Source organism: Ursus arctos, unplaced genomic scaffold, assembly GCF_023065955.2.
Source record: "Ursus arctos isolate Adak ecotype North America unplaced genomic scaffold, UrsArc2.0 scaffold_5, whole genome shotgun sequence".
NCBI classification, from domain to species: domain Eukaryota; kingdom Metazoa; phylum Chordata; class Mammalia; order Carnivora; family Ursidae; genus Ursus; species Ursus arctos.
This window is the reverse complement of record NW_026623067.1, coordinates 36,598,478-36,616,001: the sequence shown is the minus strand read 5'-3', so window position 1 is coordinate 36,616,001 and position 17,524 is coordinate 36,598,478. Positions and strand designations below refer to the sequence as shown.

The following is a 17,524-nucleotide window of genomic DNA, read 5'->3' as shown; positions in this document are numbered from 1 at the left end:
GATTAAAGACTTATATCTAGAATATAAAGAAGTCTAAAAGCTCAGCAGTAAAAATCAACAACATATTTAGAGAACAGGGAAAGGAAATGAACAGATAATTCACCAAAGATGATTTATGGATGGCAGATAAGCACACGAAAAGATGTTTGATGTCTTTAGCCTTTGGAGAAATGCAAATTAAATCCACAATGAACTATCACTATACATCTGTTAAAATACCTAAAACAAAAGTGGTGATAATGCTAAATACTAGTGAGGATGTGGAGAAACTGGGTGTTTCATACACTGTTGGTGAGTATGTAAAGTGGTGAGTCACTGTGGAAAATAGGCAGTTTCTTATAAAACCAAACATGTTTATCACATGACCCAACAGTTGTACTTGTGGGCATTTATCCCAGAGAAGTAAGAACTTGAATTTATATAAAAACCCTTATACAAATATTTATGTGATTTTGTTCGTAATAGCCAACACCTGGAACAACTCAAATGTTCAACAGGTGAATGGTTAAGCAAACTGTACATCTGTATAATGCATTATTAGTCAGCATTAAAAATAAACGAACATTGATACATGTGGTAACTTGAATAGATCTCAAGTGCATTATGTTCATATAAAAATACTACCTCAAAAGATTACAGACCTTGTGATTCCATCTTTATAACATTGTCTAAATGCCAGAATTCAGGAGATGGAGAACAAAGTAGTGATTGCTAGGCACAGGGATGAGTGGGAGGGTGAGGTGCAGCTACAGAGGGGTAGCACAGTGGAGTCGTTCGGTGGTGGTGGAATAGTTCGGTAGCCTGACTGTTCTGGTGGATACATGAATATATATATTGGATAAAATTGTATAGAATAATATACACGCATATATGTGCAAATGTGCACATGTAAAAGCTGATAAAATCTGAGGAAGTCTTCTAGTCTAATTAACATTATTATACCTTTGTCATTGTCTTGGGTTTGTTAGTGTACTGTTACATAAGAAGTTGCCATTGGGGGAAGCTGAACCAAGGGTACATGGTATTCTCTGTATTATTTTTGTAACTTCCTGTGAGTTTATAATTATTACAAAATAAAAAGGTTTTTTTTTTTTTTTTTTCTTAAAATAGGCCCTCTTCCTGAGGGCCAGGTAACCATCACTTACGTGAGGTGGAGGTGACACGTTTCTTACCCTGCTCACTTGCCTGTCATCCCACAGCTCTAGGCAGTGACTCAGCTTCCCCAGACCTCTTTGCCGTGCCTTTGGAGGCCATCCAGAGTCCTTTAGCTGGGTGTGGGGAGAGCATTTCACTTCAGGCTAAAACAACCTGAAGAAGCAGGATATGACGTCCCATAGATGGGATTGCTCTGCTAGGAGCTTGGTCTTTTTAAAGAGAGGCTGATTCATTTCTTTGGTTGGTGTTTCTATGGAGTACTTATAACTGGGGAGAAAATCCATAGGTAATAGATGAGCAATTTGGAGCTGACAGCTGCTCATCATTCTGCTTTTTATAAATATTCGTGCCTTTTAATTTTTCTTGGAAGATAGAGACATAAACCACTGTGACCTTTTGGACTCTATAAGCACTGTCCTCTAAAATTGGGAAGAAAATGGGAGTGTCACATATATAAAATATCTAATTAAAGTCTTTTATTCACCTCCAACATAACTTCATTTAAAAAATTTTTGTGTGTGTGGGGTGGGGAAGGATTGAGAGAAGATTGAGACTTGAGTATAGTACATACAGTAATTTAGCCACTTCAAACAGTTGAACAAATTGTACACCTGTAGTTAGATTGACAGTAATGACAGTGATTTAATTTTCATCAGCAAATTGCTCCCACTCTGATAGCTCTTTACCCACAATTTCCTGCATCCGGGTTTCCCTAAAACGTTGCTGGATTGGGCAGGGCAAAGCAAAGATGTTCAGTGATTGTAGAAGATGCAGAACCAAGGTGTAGATTATTCCACTTTAGACCTCAGCCTTTTCAACTGAGGTTAGGGGTTGAAGGTGAGCTTACATTGCTTCCCCTGACCTCAGTGATGGCAGCAAGAAGACTTTCCATTCTTCTTGAACATTAGAAGTCAGACTGGGATAAGTGAACCTTGGAAAATCTTGAGTGTGTTTTTGGGGCAGAGGTCTATACAGGTAGACTTTGAGGATGCTGTTCTGTGGGCATCTTGGAAGGTACAGGTATGCTTTGAAGACAGTGTGGGTGTGCTTCCAGACCACTGCAGTAGATCAAGTCAGATTAATTTTTTGGTTTCCCAGTGCATGTAAGAGTTAGGTTTACTCTGTACTGCAGTCTACTAAATGTGCAATCGCATTATGTCTAAAAGACAATATACATACCTTGATTCAAAAAGTACTTTATTGCTAAAAAATGCTAACTACCTCGAGCTTTTAGTGAATTGTAATCCTTTTGCTTGTGGAGGGTCATGTCTCAATGGTGATGGCTGCTTGACTGATGCGGGTGGTGGTTGCTAAATATTAGGGTGGCTGTGGTGATTTCTTAAAATAAGACAGCAGTGAAGTTTGCCACATGAAACAATTTCATGAACAGTTTCTCTGTAGCATGTGATGCTGTTTGATAACCTTATACCACAGTAGAACTTCTCTCAAAATGAGAGTCAGTTCTCTCAAACCCTCCGACTGCCTTATTAACGGAGTTTATGTAGTGTTCTAAATCCTTTGTTGTCATTTCAGCAGTCTTCACAATATGGTCACCAGGCGTAGATTCCATTTCAGGAAACTGCTTTCTCTGCTCACCCATAAGAAGCAGCTTTTCATTTGTTAACGTTTTATCATGTTGCAACAGTTCAGTCACATCCTCAGGCTCCACTTCTAGTTCTAATCTCTCGATATTTCCACCACATCTGCACTTACTTCCCCCACTGAAGACTTGAACTCATCACAGTCATCCTTGAGTGCAAGAATTGACTTCTTTCGAACTCCTGTTCATGTTGATAGTTTGACCTCGTCCCATTATGTTCTTAATGGGATTTAGAATGGGGAATACTTTGCAACAGGTTTTCAGTTTACTTTGCCCAAATCCATTAAAGGAATCATTATTCATGGCAACTGTAGCCTTACAAAATGTATTTTCTTATTATTATAGTTAAGACTTGAAAGTTGAAATGACTCCTTGATCCATGGGCTGCAGAATGGATGTTGTGTTAGCAGGCATGAGAACAACATTATTCGCGTTGTACATTTCCCTCAGAGCTCTTGGGTGACCAGGTGCATTGTCCATAAGCAGTAATATCTTGAAAGTTTTTTTTGTCTGACAGTAGGTCTCAATGTTGGTCTTAACATATTCAGTAAACCATGTTGTAAATTGAGATGCTGGCATCCAGGCTTTGTTCCATTTATAGAGGACAAGTCAAGTAGATTTAGCTTAATTCTTATGGGCCGTAGGATTTTTGGAGTAGTGAATAAACATTGGCTTCAACCTAAAGTCAGCAGCTGCATCAGTCCCTAACAAAAAAATCAGCCTGTGCTTTGAAGCCAGGCATTGACTTCTCCTCTCTAGCTATGGAAGTCCTAGATGGCATATTCTTCCAATGGAGGGGTATTTTGTCTACATTGAAAAACTGTTGCTGAGTCTAGCCCCCTTCATGAGTTAGCTAGATCTTCCAGAAAACTTGCTGCAGCTTCTATATAAGGACTTGCTGCTTCACCTGGCACTTTCATGTTACTGAGATGGCATGTTTTCCTAAACTTCATGAACCAACCTCTGCTAGCTTCAAACTTTTCTTCTGCAGGTTCCTCACCTCTTTCAGCTTTCATAGAATTAAAGAGATTTTAGGACCTTGCTCTGGATTAGGCTTTGGTTTAAGGAAATGTTGTGACTGGTTTAATCTTCTATCCAGACCACTAAAACTTTCTCCATATCAGCAATACGACTGTGTTGCTTCTTAAAATTTGTGTGTTCACTGGAATAGCACTTTCAGTTTTTGTCAGGAATTCTTTGCATTCACAACTTGGCTAACTGGCACAAGAGGCCTGTCTTTTGGTTATTTCAGCTTTTGATTTGCCATCCCCACTAAGCCTTTGACTTAAAATGAGACATGAGACTCTTCCTTTCACTTGAATACTTAAGAGGCCATTGTAAGGTTAATAATTGGCCTGATTTCCAAAAATAGACAAGGCAAGAAACAACAATTGTTGGAGAGGATGTGGAGAAAGGGGATCCCTCCTACATTGTTGGTGGGAATGCAAGTTGGTACAGCCACTCTGGAAAACAGTGTGGAGGTCCCTTAAAAAGTTAAAAATTGAGCTACCCTATGATCCAGCCATTGCACTACTGGGTGTTTACCCCAAAGATACAGACGTAGTAAAGAGAAGGGCCATATGCACCCCAATGTTCATAGCAGCAATGTCCACAATAGCTAAATCGTGGAAGGAGCCGAGATGCCCTTCAACAGATGACTGGATTAAGAAGCTGTGGTCCATATATACAATGGAATATTACTCAGCTATCAGAAAGAACGAGTTCTCAACATTTGCTACAACATGGACAGCACTCGAGGAGATAATGCTAAGTGAAATAAGTCAAGCAGAGAAAGACAACTATCATATGATTTCTCTCATCTATGGAACATAAGAACTAGGATGATCGATAGGGGAAGAAAGGGATAAAGAAAGGGGGGATAATCAAGGGGGAATGAAACATGAGAGACTATGGACTATGAGAAACTGAGGGCCTCAGAGGGGAGGGGGTGGGGGGATGGGATAGACCGGTGATGGGTAGTAAGGAGGGCACGTATTGCATGGTGCACTGGGTGTTATACACAACTAATGAATCATCGAGCCTTACATCGGAAACTGGGGATGTACTGTATGGTGACTAACATAATAAAAAATCATTAAAAAAAAATAATTGGCCTGATTTCAAAATCACTGTGTCTCAGGAAATAGGCAGGCCCAAGGAGAAGGAGAGAGATGGGGGAATTGCCTATCAATGGAACAGTCAGAATACACAAAACATTTGTCAGTAAAGTTCACTGTCTTATATGGGTGTGGTTTGTGGCACCCCAAAACAATTATAACAGTAGTATCAAATACCTCTGATCATAGATCACCATAACAAATATAATAATGAAAAAGTTTGAAATATTGCAAGAATTACTGAAATGTGACACAGACACAGAGTAAGTAAATGCTGTTGGAATAAATGACGCCAATAGAATACCTAAATGCAGGTTCCCACAAACCTCCAATCTATAAAAAAAAAAAAAAAAAAAAAAAAGCAACCTCTCTAAGTGTGACAGAGTGAAGTGCAGTTAAATGAGGTGTTCCTGTGGGAGGATTTTTTGATAGTACAGATGAAAGAAGGTTTTGAATCCTGGAGCAGTAGTTCTTTGAGAATGGGCATCCATGGTAGATGACAGCTGTCTTGGGGAGATATCTCCAATTGATCTAATTATCTCTTTGCTTCAATTATCTTCTTAGGCAAGGCAGGCCAAGGTTAAACGACTCTTTCGTCCCATCGAGGAGCTAAAGAAGGACTTTGAAGAGCTGAATGTTGTCATTGAGACCGACATGCAGATCATGGTACGGCTGATCAACAAGTTCAATAGTTCCAGCTCCAGCCTGGAAGAGAAGATTGCTGCACTCTTTGATCTCGAATATTATGTCCATCAGGTACCATATTTCTTTGTCCATAAATCTGACTTTTAAGTAACATCTTCAACAACAAACCTTCCTGCCTTAAATCCTAAGAAAATATCATCAGCATCTTCACTCCTCTCTGAGGGCATCTAGTATTTTTAACCTAGGCAATAGCTATTGTAGTAAGATACTTTCTGGAAGAAAAGACCAACCTCTTTTTCATTTGCAGTGTTATGTCCATTATTTTTTCAGCACCTATTTTGTAGTAGGGGCAAAACAGGCATGATCCCTGTTTCATGTAGCTTATAGTCTGGAAGAAGGAACAATTAAATCGTGAACAATTGAACAGTGAACAATTAACAATAAAGTAATGAGATAATTTAAACTCAAGATTGTGATAAGGGCTCCATAGAGTTGTATGGGAGTACATAATAGGGGAACTTAGCCTAGTCAGGGGTGTTGAGGAAGGCCTTTGTAGATAAAGTTTTATTGGGACACAGCCAGCCGCATCTGTTTCTTTATGTATTGTTCTGTTGTTTTGGGCTGTTTTTATGCTACAGTGGAGTTGAAGAGTTATGACGAGACCTTGTGGCTCACAAAGCCACAAATCATTACTATCAGGCCCTTTGGAAAAAGTTTGCCAGGCCTTGCATCAGAGTACCTCAGGCAGAGGAAACATCATGTGCAAAGATTTTGAGGTTGAGAAGAGCTTGGAGAAATTAAGGACCTGGGAAATAGAGGATAGGGTAGCATAAATAAAATGGAAAGGTTAGATAGAGATTCAGAGAGGTGGAATTGGGAATATCATGCTCTTTACGATTTTACCCTTGATTTTAAGACCCATTGGAGAGTTTGCGGCAGGGAAAGGACTGATCACGTTTGTGCCATAATTATAAGAGTTAGTATTTTTTGAGCATTGTCATAGACAAGGCTCTTACTCAAGTGCTTTGTACACACCAGTTCATTGATTTCTTCAACTGCCTTACGAGTGGGTGCTGTTACTAGTTCCATTTTGTCACAGAGGCAAAGAAGACACAGGTCACACCTGATATTGCCCAAGGTCACCCAGTTAATGAGTGGTAGAGCTGGGATTTGCAACAAGGTCTGTTTGACCCTAAACTGTGCTCTTAACCTTTTGGTCACTCTGTCTCTCCTCGGATACTGGTATCATTTGAATGAAGCTCAAAAAGACATAGGTAGATCTAAGGAGAAGGAGCAAGAGAAGTTTATTTATTCAATAAATTAATTTATTGCATGCCTGTTAAGTCCCAAGAGCTATTTCAGGCACTTAAAGTACATCTGTGAACAAAATTAGAGCTTAGCTTCTAGTGGAAGCAGATAGATAATAAACACAATAAGTAAATTATGGATGGTGTGTTTAAAGTTGATAAATACTGTGGGCAAATAAAAAGTAGTTCATGGTAAGGATTGGCAGTATTGGAAAGGAGCATCTCGGGAGAAACGGCAAGTACTAAAGCCCTAACGTGGAAGCATGTCTAGTGTGTTTGTGGGATCAGAGCAAGTCATTGTTTAGTTGGAGCTAAAAGAAGAGAGAGGGACGTAGACAAAGCTTAAACAGATAATGAGGGGAAGATCATGGACCGCCTTGTTGAGCATGGAAAAGAATATGAAACTGGACTAAAGGCTGTTGAGCAGAACAACAACATTCTCTGACTTATTTTTAAAGGATCCCTCACCTGCTTTGTTGAGAATTAGGCTGTAGGCAGGGGGTGTGGGTCGAAGCACGGAAACCAGATAGGGGGCTGTTGCCATAATTCAGACTAGGGACCAGGGGGCCCGGGAAGATCATGTAATCATAATCAAAAGGTTGTTTGAGATCCTCATCAAGACACAGATCTTCAACATCCTCCCACGCATGACTGCGTCCTTGTTCTCTATAAACTAGGCTAAAAGACATTCTTTCTTTCTTTAGGATTTTGCCAGCCTTTGTGGTGAGAGAGGATGAGTGTGTACTGTATCTGCAGGAATTATGATGCAGCCTCTTCATCTTTCTTTGCTTATAACTCTTTCTCAGGACTCAAATAGCAGGTCTATGATCCTCTTAGAGAGAAAGTGGGCCTGAGTTCTTTTTCCTCTTTCCTGTGTTTCTCTCCAGGGTGAAAAACAAGAATTCCAACAGCTTTTCTGTTACAGATATTTAAAGGATTAAGGATCTTAGGGGTTATTGGCCAACTTAGTCGTGCTCTGATCTTGGCAGCTTTTATTTTTTCTCATTTAACATACTTGGGTGAATCTTTAGGTATCAGGTTTCTGTAGACTCTTCCTTCAGTTGAGCATAAAAGGCCAGAATGACTCGAAAGCTGATCATACCTAGAGGAGAGTGAGTACATAGGAGGCTAGCACGGCCCTGACAAAAATTTTTTTTTTCATGCAAGTCTGCTGGTTATCTGGCAGTGTTCTCTCTAGGGTGATGTCCTATTCTGCTTTCACAGGTTACTAGGTGGGGTAAACAGGTTCTTCAACATCACCTAACTCAGTTTGAGGTCACACCAGGAACCGCTTCCCTGGTGAGGCCAAACGTACTCTCTTTGGCAGAAGAGCCATTAATGTTCTGAGTCAATGGCCTTTGGATTGGAAATACAAGGTCCTTGCCTTAGGCTGGTATGTCAGGCTATCATGCAGCAGTGTTGAGTTGTGATTTTACAAGGGAATTAAAGAAGACACAGCTTAACCTTTAATTCTAGTTGTGATGGGGAATTCAGGTAATTCAGTGCTGGCGTTGTGGAAGATAGGACTTCTGTTGCTGGGAACGTCACCAGTCCACTCCTGTTCTAGGCTCACTGAATAGACGCTTTGAGGAGCCATGGGGTTCAAAGACCCAAACTAAATCTGCCCAATGATTCTTCACAGCCATATTGGAATTAATATATTTCTATTTTTTTTTAAAGATTTATTTTTTTAGAGAGAGAGAGCATGCATGTGCATGTGGGAGGGGTGAGGGGCGGAGGGAGAGAGAATCTCAAGCTGACTCCCCACTGAGCATGGAACCCGATGTGGGGCTCACTTCTGCAACCCTGAGATCATGACCTGAGCTGAAATCAGGAGTTGGACACTTAACCAACAGAGCCACCCAGGCTCCCCAGCCATATTGGAATTATTAAACAGGATTTGTCAAAAGTAAAACCATGTGTTTGGAAAATGGCTGTGAGTTACTTATGAAATGCAGCCTCTGTCTGCCCCACGTACCCTAGGGCAGTGTGTTTGCCTTTCCTCAGATGTCTCCTCAGTTATTTACCATAGTTTCTCCCTTTCTCTATTTCCTGTTCTCTCATTATCTGGCCAGTGCTCTGGTTCTGTCTTTTCCTCTGGAGTGTTGGCACAGTGCTTACTGTGTCCTTCCTCACGAGCTCCCTCTCTCTACCTTGAGTTTCTGTCCACCTGTCTCACCCCGTCCTGAAGGCAGCCTGGGGAAAACTGTGGCCCCAGACCTAGATGTGGAGCTGCAGACCTGGGCCCTGATCATGACTTCTCCCGTGTGATGCTGAGCAGGGCCCAGATTTGGAGCTTGATCTTCTGTGTGTATGGTGGGCAGGACAACTCTTTTCTTCCTCATCTTCAGTGAAATAAGAAATGAGAAAACATATTGAAAAGGTTGAGGTGCTTATATAAATGTTAGAATTTATAACATCCTGAATTGTCTTTGTAGTAATAAAGATAAACTACATCTGCAACAGAACCTCTATGACTCTGTTGCTTTAGGGCTGTTTGCCTGGCAGCCACTCTGTCAGGAACTCCTACCAGTTTTGACAAGTCACCACCCCAGGCATTGAACGACAGGACTCTGAGCCATGGCTTTGTTATCCAGAAAACTTGGGGGGGGGGGAATCAAAAAGAGGCAGTGAGTTCTTAGATTTTAAAACTAGACTGCATGAGAAAGGAAGGCTCATGAAGTATTATTTGTACTTACGTCAGCCAGACACCCAACTCTGAGTCTCTTCCCTAGTTGGCGGGCCTATGGTCCAGTAATGACTCCTCTTCATAAGGACAGATTGAGGCAGAAAAGTCCCAGCCCTGACTGGGGGGCCTTTATGGCAGAGCAGACTCCACACTTGCTTCAGAACCCTGGCTTGGCCATCTCTTCAGGTCTCTGGTAACAAGGACCCGTCCATTTTGTCAGCACAGATACCCTCAGCTGCCTTTGTTACTCACTGTGGAGTTTATTTCAGTAACGTTTGTTTCTGATCATATTTGTTCATTGGTTTAACAGTTACTTAGCACCAAAGTATACGTTCAGCACTGTTCTAATCACTGGACCTATAACAGAAAAAAACCCTGTTCTTGCGGAGTTTATAACAGAATATATAAAAATTATCTTCTAAGTGGTGAAAACAGTCTAGGTCCACCCAGAAACAGAGAGTCAAGTCCTTCAAACTCAATTTCTCTGTTAGAGTTTTTGTCTAGTTTGTAAGTGCACAGTCAGGTAGGAAATGGAGGCATCTGGAGGAAAAAGGTGGATAGCAGTCACGGTGTTGGGCAGGCTTCCTACATTTCCCTGAAGATTTGTAGTGTGGGATCAGACTGTGGGCAAGAGGCAGTCTTTGTAGCAACAAACGTATTTCCAAGGGAGATTGTAGTTACTACATGGAGAAAATAGGATCCAGTGACCTTTCTGAACAAGTTGAGTTTTCTTGTTCCAGGATACTAAGGAAGCCTGAGGAGTGAGATTCTCTATGTAATAAAAGGGAAATAGTCTAGACTTGGGACTTTGGACCTTAAAGGATAGCCTAGGCCAGTGCCATTTGATAGAATTTTATTTGATTATGGAAATGTTATGCACTATCCAATAATAGCCACTAGCCAGTAACACAGGCCTAGAGAGAGAGTTTTCTGTGCAGATTTTATTGTGAATGTCCTCAGAATCAGTCAGGCTTAGACTGTCTGAAGTGAGGAAGAGAGAGGACTTCTTTTTTTTGTAAGTGTCTGCTTCTTCCACTCCCTGCGCTGGGACTGGACATGAACAGGAAGCACGGCACCATTTAGTAGTCCTGATGATGCCAGATCTTTGTGTTAGCAGCTTGTACATTAGGAGCAAGCTTTGTGATTCATTAAGGTTATAGAATTTTTCCAGGACATGTTTGGCATAAGCAATAGCTAGGTGCCATTTTGGCCATTTCCCATGCAGGTGCTCATAAATCCTGTTAGATGAATTCGGAAATCTCAAATTTAAGAATTTAATTTGTTATTACAGATCTTTTCTAGTTGGTCAGAATGGCCACTGTTGCTTTTTACTCTACTTTTTAAGTTTTTTGGATACTAACCAAAATAAAGGCAATAAGAAGGGCCCTTCTTTCCTTGATGGCTATACTATACTAAGCTGTGCCTTTGTTGCAGATGGATAATGCACAGGACCTGCTTTCCTTTGGTGGCCTTCAAGTGGTGATCAACGGGCTGAACAGCACGGAGCCCCTGGTGAAGGAGTATGCTGCGTTTGTGCTGGGGGCTGCCTTTTCCAGGTGAGCAGCATAGATGAAGATCCCACTGGCCAGGATAGTTAGGGCCCTTCAGGTGAAGTCTAGCTTTACTTTTGGCCTAATTGGCCTGGAAGGAGGTTACAAGTGAACTCTTGCACAACCCTATCTACATTTCATTGTAATCCTAATGAAACTAGGGTAAGAATTTGATTCTGCCCTTACTCCAAGTAGATAAGAATTTTCACCGCGTTGTTACCATGTGTGACTCTCTGTTCCTTCTCATCTTACAGACATATAATAATGTATTTTAGGTCACATTCTCTGTTGCATTCAGAGGTAATAAAAAGTTAGACCACCCATAGCTGGTTGAGTGGAAGGGAATGACCTCTAAGAGTTGATCCTTTTGCAATGAAGCTACATCTGTTGATGAATGTTGAACCTGACTGAGGAGGGCCTTTGGGGGGGGGGGGTTATGCCTTCTCCTTCTTGTCTGGTACCAATCAACATGCAGTCAGGTTATTGTACTCTTTGGGTTGGAATTTGTTTAAATTTCAATTAGTCTGGCATATGCTAGAAGAGTGATAAGGCAAGAGGAATGGGGACACAGCATCTCTTAAGAGTGGATGCAGAAAGATGTGTGGGTACCACATCACAATACTAAACAAGTCAAGATGTCTTCAAGCTGCAGTTGGTCCACTGGAGCCACAGTTCCTTTCATTTTTGAAAATATGTTCTTAGGACTATTTGTGCTTCTAAAATAGGAACCAGTATTCTGATTCTTGGTGCAAGGGCATGGGTAGTAGCTATTAGGGGTTGCTCTGCTAGGGTGCAGGAATTAAGATGTTACAGGAGAAAGGCTATTGTAAACATTTTTGCCATTGTAGGCTTTGTTTTGAAAAGATTTCCTTTGCCTTTCCTCCATTCTTATTGTTATTTAATTGGAATCTCAGACTGATGTCTCCTTACTGTGAAAGGCTGCTGGGTCTTTTCTTAGTAAATTGACGGGCAGAGCTGGTAAGGCTGGAAGAATTGTTCCATGAGGGAAGGCTGAGCACCCTGCAGGCCTTCGTGCCCCTTATCACTAACCTGCTTGGATCTTCAAGCCCTGGTTATCCTGTGGTTGTGTTTTTGACAGTGTAGGCTGTGGCTCCCAGGGCACTCTGCCTCCCTTGGTCTCACCTACCAGACCCAGACAGTCTCTCAGGAAGCCCAAGGAGATGTATACCTGTGCTGCTACTGGAAGGGTGGAGGATCTGTGAGTTTGTCATAGGTCGCTGTGATTTCAGCCCTGGAAAGAAGTCCAGTGTCTTATCCTTATGGCTTCAGAGGCTTGAGAACTTATGGAAGCTCACTTTTTTGTTTCTCAAGCCATGAAATAACTAAATCAAACATTATTAACCTCTCTCCCCAGACTCTTTTTGAAATTCTTTCCTATAATTCCAAGTACCTTCTTTCCACTTTCAATATGAGCAAATTATCCTACATGTCCCTTGCCATTGCTTCTGGAAGCACATTTCTTGGGGGAAACTGTGTAACATCTTGATGTCACATCTTATTTAAATGAGACTAACTAAGGAACTTGAGAAGCATGCATTAGGCCTGCTTAGCAGGCCATAACTCAGCCAGGGGTGTGCCAGTGTGTGGTGTTATTAAGACTTATGCTTGATTGTATTAGCATAAGACCATGTTAACTTTTATGTGGCATCACTAAAATTTAAATAGAGATACATATAAAATATCGCAACTTAGTGTTTTGGTGGCAAGCAAACTGCTATATTCAAAATGTTCTAGCTGGGCTTTTGATGGCCCACTGGAGGGCAGTTACAGTGATGGCATGGTATGGCGCCAGAGCTTTTGGAAGCCAAAAGCAGGCTCCCTAAACATCATGAAAATGTGAGTATTTTATGCAAAGAGGAACTTGGTGCAAGGTAACTCTTTCCATGCAGAGAAGTGGGCTTCAGTGCTCTAGTCTCATATTCATCATTGACTTCCAGTGTCCTAAGTGTTAGTCTTGTAGCTCCCTACCTGCCCCCAGCATACAGTACACGCGTGTGTGCGTGCGTGCGCGCGCACCCCCACCCCCACACTGATGTGTTTGGCAGCTTCATCTTTTCATGGTTTCTTTCCTTTCTTCCCTATCTCACTGCCCCTTTCCCCCACCCCTCACGAGGACCCCCTGTTGCCTTCTCTCTCTCCATTCCACGTCCTTTCTTCAAGTCACTTATTTTCACTGGCCTTTCCCTGACCTGATGCCATCTCACGAGGGCACCCGTGTGTATCTGTCTACAGTCTGACCTACCAGGAGTCTTGGAGTCCCGGACAAGTCATTGTGCTTCTATGTGCTAGAAGTCTCATAAAGGCCTTGTGAATTTCAGAGGTCAATCACTCACACAGTGAGTGTGTGATTGGGTGAAGTTGCTCTTTTTCAAGAGAGCATTCAAGCTATAGTGAGCTTAGTAGAATCATGGAGTCCCAGGGCTTGGCGGTGTTATTTAGATATCATGGGTAGGAATACTGCTCATTCAGTCCACGTGTTTGAGTGTGTGGGAGCATCAGGCAGACCACTGCACCAAGAGTCAGAAAATCCAGGTTCGAGTCTAGTGTCTGTTATTTACTGACTGTTTACTCATGGACAAGTGATTTTACCTTTCTAAGTCTCACCTTTTCACCTGTTTTTTTTTTTTTTTAAGATTTTATTTATTTATTTGACAGAGGCAGTAAGAGAGGGAACACAAGCAGGGGGAGTGGGAGGGGAAGAAGCAGGCTTCCTGCTGAGCAGGGAGCCCGATGCAGGGCTCGATCCCAGGACCCTGGGATCATGACCTGAGCCGAAGGCAGATGCTTAACCAACTGAGCCACCCGGGCGCCCCTCACCTTTTCACCTGTTAACTGAAAGCAATGATAGTCATTTTCTGCATTTCATAAGGTTGACTGAATATGAGGTAACATAATATGCAGGTCCTGTGAAAAAGCTTGTAAAGCACCTGTCAGTGATAAGTGGTGTAACATCATCATGCTCACCATGTGTCCTTTTTGCTATGAGTTTTCACTATAAGACAATTTTTACTTCTTGTACTTTCACAGTACAAACCTTTATCTTCCTGATTTTCTTTTCTGCTTATGTTCTGCATATATCTCTCGGTGCTAATCTTGATGCTTCATGTTTATTTGCCTACTTGGGTTAATTGCTTAATAAAGCCTCCACACACAATTCTGTGGATAAAGAGATATCTTGCCTGGTGTTAACCGTGAAGCAATTATTCCAAGATCAAGAGGAAAGAGTTGACATAAATGTAATTGACGTGGCCACTGAATGTTACGTGGCTCCTGAAATAGTCTGTTCCCTTATTTAAATATTATTCACACTAATTTAGGGGTCACAGACACTCATTTTCTGCTGTTTGTTGCCTTTGAATAAGGCAGATCGCGCTCTTGCATAAGAAGATATGCGGAGGTGGGGAGATAGGGGTCTGATGTGTTTGGCAGCTTCATCTTTTCATGGTTTCTTTCCTTTCTTCCCTATCTCACTGCCCCCACCCCTCACGAGGACCCCCTGTTGCCTTCTCTCTCTCTGTTCCACGTCCTTTCTTCAAGTCACTTATTTTCACTGGCCTTTCCCTGACCTGATGCCATCTCACGAGGGCACCCGTGTGTATCTGTCTACAGTCTGACCTACCAGGAGTCTTGGAGTCCCGGACAAGTCATTGTGCTTCTGTGTGCGAGAAGTCTCATAAAGGCCTTGTAAATTTCAGAGACTATGCAGCCTTCTGTAATCTGGTTTTGGTTTTATTTCTCAAAGACAGAAGTACTTTGTCTTCTCGGCCTAACTACCAGCTGCCTACTTTTGTTTCTCTCTTACCTCCCTATATGTAGCCTTTACCATTTAACTGTCAGGAGTTAAATTATCAAGAAACTGGTGTGCTTGCCCCAGGGAGCCCTGGCTTTTGCTGTTTTCATGCCCCTGTCTCCATCATTTTTCATGTTCTATATCCATCTTTAGTAACTCACATTCTCATCTGCATATGTATGCATTATTATGCAATTAAATGGGATTGTAGGTCCTCACTGAATGCAGTACTTTTGTTTGAACTGTCCACAGTTTGCAGGGGTCATGGACCTGTGCCTGATACAAAAAAAGATGTACATGTGCCATCAGTCATACTGCAATTGTGTTCTCTTATGATGGATCCCTGGAACAGGTTTCTGTTTTAGCCTCTCTTCTTGGCATCTGCCTTGGAACCTCCTTAGCAGATTTTGTGTTAGTTGCATCTCTTTATAAAATGAATGTCTTCCCCACTCCCGACCCTGCACCCCCTTATCCCACGCTTTGTTGGCTCTCTGGTTTCCTCGGTTATGCTCTTCCACTAAAGTTTTACCAATTCATTTTTTTTAAAGATTTTATTTATTTGACAAAGAGAGCACAAGCAGGGGGAGCGACAGGAAGAGGGAGAGGGAGAGGGAGAAGCAGGCTCTCCGCTGAGCAGGGAGCCCAACATGGGACTTGATCCCTGGACCCCGGATCATGACCTGAGCTGAACTCAGATGCTTAACCGGCTGAGCCACCCATGCACCCCTTACCAATTAATTTTTAACCATTGGGCCAGTGTCCTGTCACCGACTCCCATCTCCCATCTGTGGGCCTCTGATTTCCAGATTTCTTTCCTGCTATCCTTAGTGAATTTTAGTGCTCTCCTCCTGCTTGATGGCTTTTGTGAGTTTGCTGGGCATTAACATTCTCACCTGTATTGACCTTTATCTTTACTTCTCTTATCTGGTAAATATCTTGAAATTCATTACCCATTTTTGTCAATATCTCATGTTCGCTCACCACCTCCATATTCACATTTTCATCTCTCCTGTCAAATCTGGTTTTTAGCCTTATTGTGACCTTCAGCTTCTGCACATCTTCCTGTTTTCCCCTTCCGTTAGTGCTCCTCACCCTTTTCCCTCTCTCTAGACTCCTTTCTCTTTGCCCACAATGTTCTCAGTTATCCACTGACCCCTTCCCACCTACCTCACCATTGCCTCCAACATCACAACCTATATTTCCTTCCCTTCCAAAGTCCATGAAATAGTAGACAAAAAGGGATCCAAGTAAGTGCACATGACCATTACGTTCCTACTGTTCCTTAAATTTTTCAAGAGTATTTTGGAATCATTAACATCTCTGTAGCAGTCAACAATGTTGACCACTACTTTCCTTTGAAAACTTTATTTCTTAGGGTGCCTGGCTGGCTCAGCCAGGGCAGTGTGCAACTCTTGATCTCAGGGTTAGGGATTTGAGCCCGACAGTGGGTCTAGAGAATACTTAAAATCTTTAAAAAAAAGAAGAAACAACTTTACTCCTTGGCTGCCATGTGATTGTGTTCCCTTGGTTCTTGTATCTCTGGAATTAATTATTCCTTCTTCCTTGCCTTTTATGGCAACATCATCCTCTTACTGTCTCCTTATTATAGCTGTTCACCAAGATTTTTTTCTGGCATTTTCCCTTTTCTCTCCCGGTGGTTCTATCTATTCACGTGGTTTCAAATCCTGCCTCATCGTGGATGATTCCAGTATCTATGTTGAAGTCCAGCTTTTCTTCTCAAGTCGCATCCTCCATTTCTACCAGACTGTCTGACTGCACCTCAAACTCAAGGAGAAGAAAGTGGAATTAATTTTTGTCTCTCTCACAAGCTAGGTTTTTCCTCCCACATTCTCTTATCTATTCTTGGCAGTATGATTGTCGTAGTTACCCAAGCTTGAAACTTTTGAGGGATATTTGAGTCGTTTTTGTCCCATTTTAGTTATTTAGTTGGTGAATGAATCTTTTGGATTTTTGTTTTCACTATTGTGTCTACTAAAAACTATTTGCCTTTTTTAAAATCTGTTTTAAGGAACCTTGATGTTGTAAGGATAGCAACATATTCAGGGAGAGGGTTCCCTCTCCCAGTGCTAGGAAATGAATAATCTGAACCAAGAACAGTAATCCCATTCTTTGTGAATGTAGATGGTTTTAGCGATGGGCATCTGACCCAGTTCTGACCAAAGAGAAGTGAAGAGATGTTTCCTGAGAAGGCTTCTGGGAAGCTTTTTTTTGCTGTCTTATAAAAAGAAAGATAGTAAGGAGACCCTGCCCACCTCTTCATGCCTTGATTGTGGTTGTCTTGGAACCACAGCAGCTGGTTTAGACCAGTGAGGTGAGAAGCACAAGGACAAAAAGCCAACCTGCTGAGGAGCCTAAACAATAGAGGGGAAAAAGCAGAAGGAGGAGTCTAGGTCCTTTATAATATAGTTTAGCCACTATATTGATCTAGCAACCAGCTACTTTCAGACTTTTGTTGTGCGAGATAAACATATTTGTTTTTTAGAAATCACTGGTGGGGCGCCTGGGTGGCTCAGTCGTTAAGCGTCTGCCTTCGGCTCAGGGCGTGATCCCGGCGTTCTGGAATCGAGCCCCGCATCAGGCTTTTCCGCCGGGAGCCTGCTTCTTCCTCTCCTACTCCCTCTGCCTGTAT

At 42.0% G+C, this 17,524-nt stretch overlaps 1 protein-coding gene across 4 annotated transcripts in view; it reads left to right on the top strand.

Moving 5' to 3' along the window:
- Nucleotides 1-17,524, top strand: part of SIL1 (SIL1 nucleotide exchange factor) — a 250,710-nt gene that overhangs the window by 173,595 nt on the left and 59,591 nt on the right. For all 4 annotated transcript variants that reach the window (XM_026508088.4, XM_057307160.1, XM_026508089.4 and 1 more), the window contains 2 exons: nucleotides 5,437-5,628; nucleotides 10,948-11,069. In XM_026508088.4, the coding sequence (XP_026363873.2) occupies nucleotides 5,437-5,628; nucleotides 10,948-11,069 (314 nt within the window). The remainder of the gene's footprint in view (nucleotides 1-5,436; nucleotides 5,629-10,947; nucleotides 11,070-17,524) is intronic.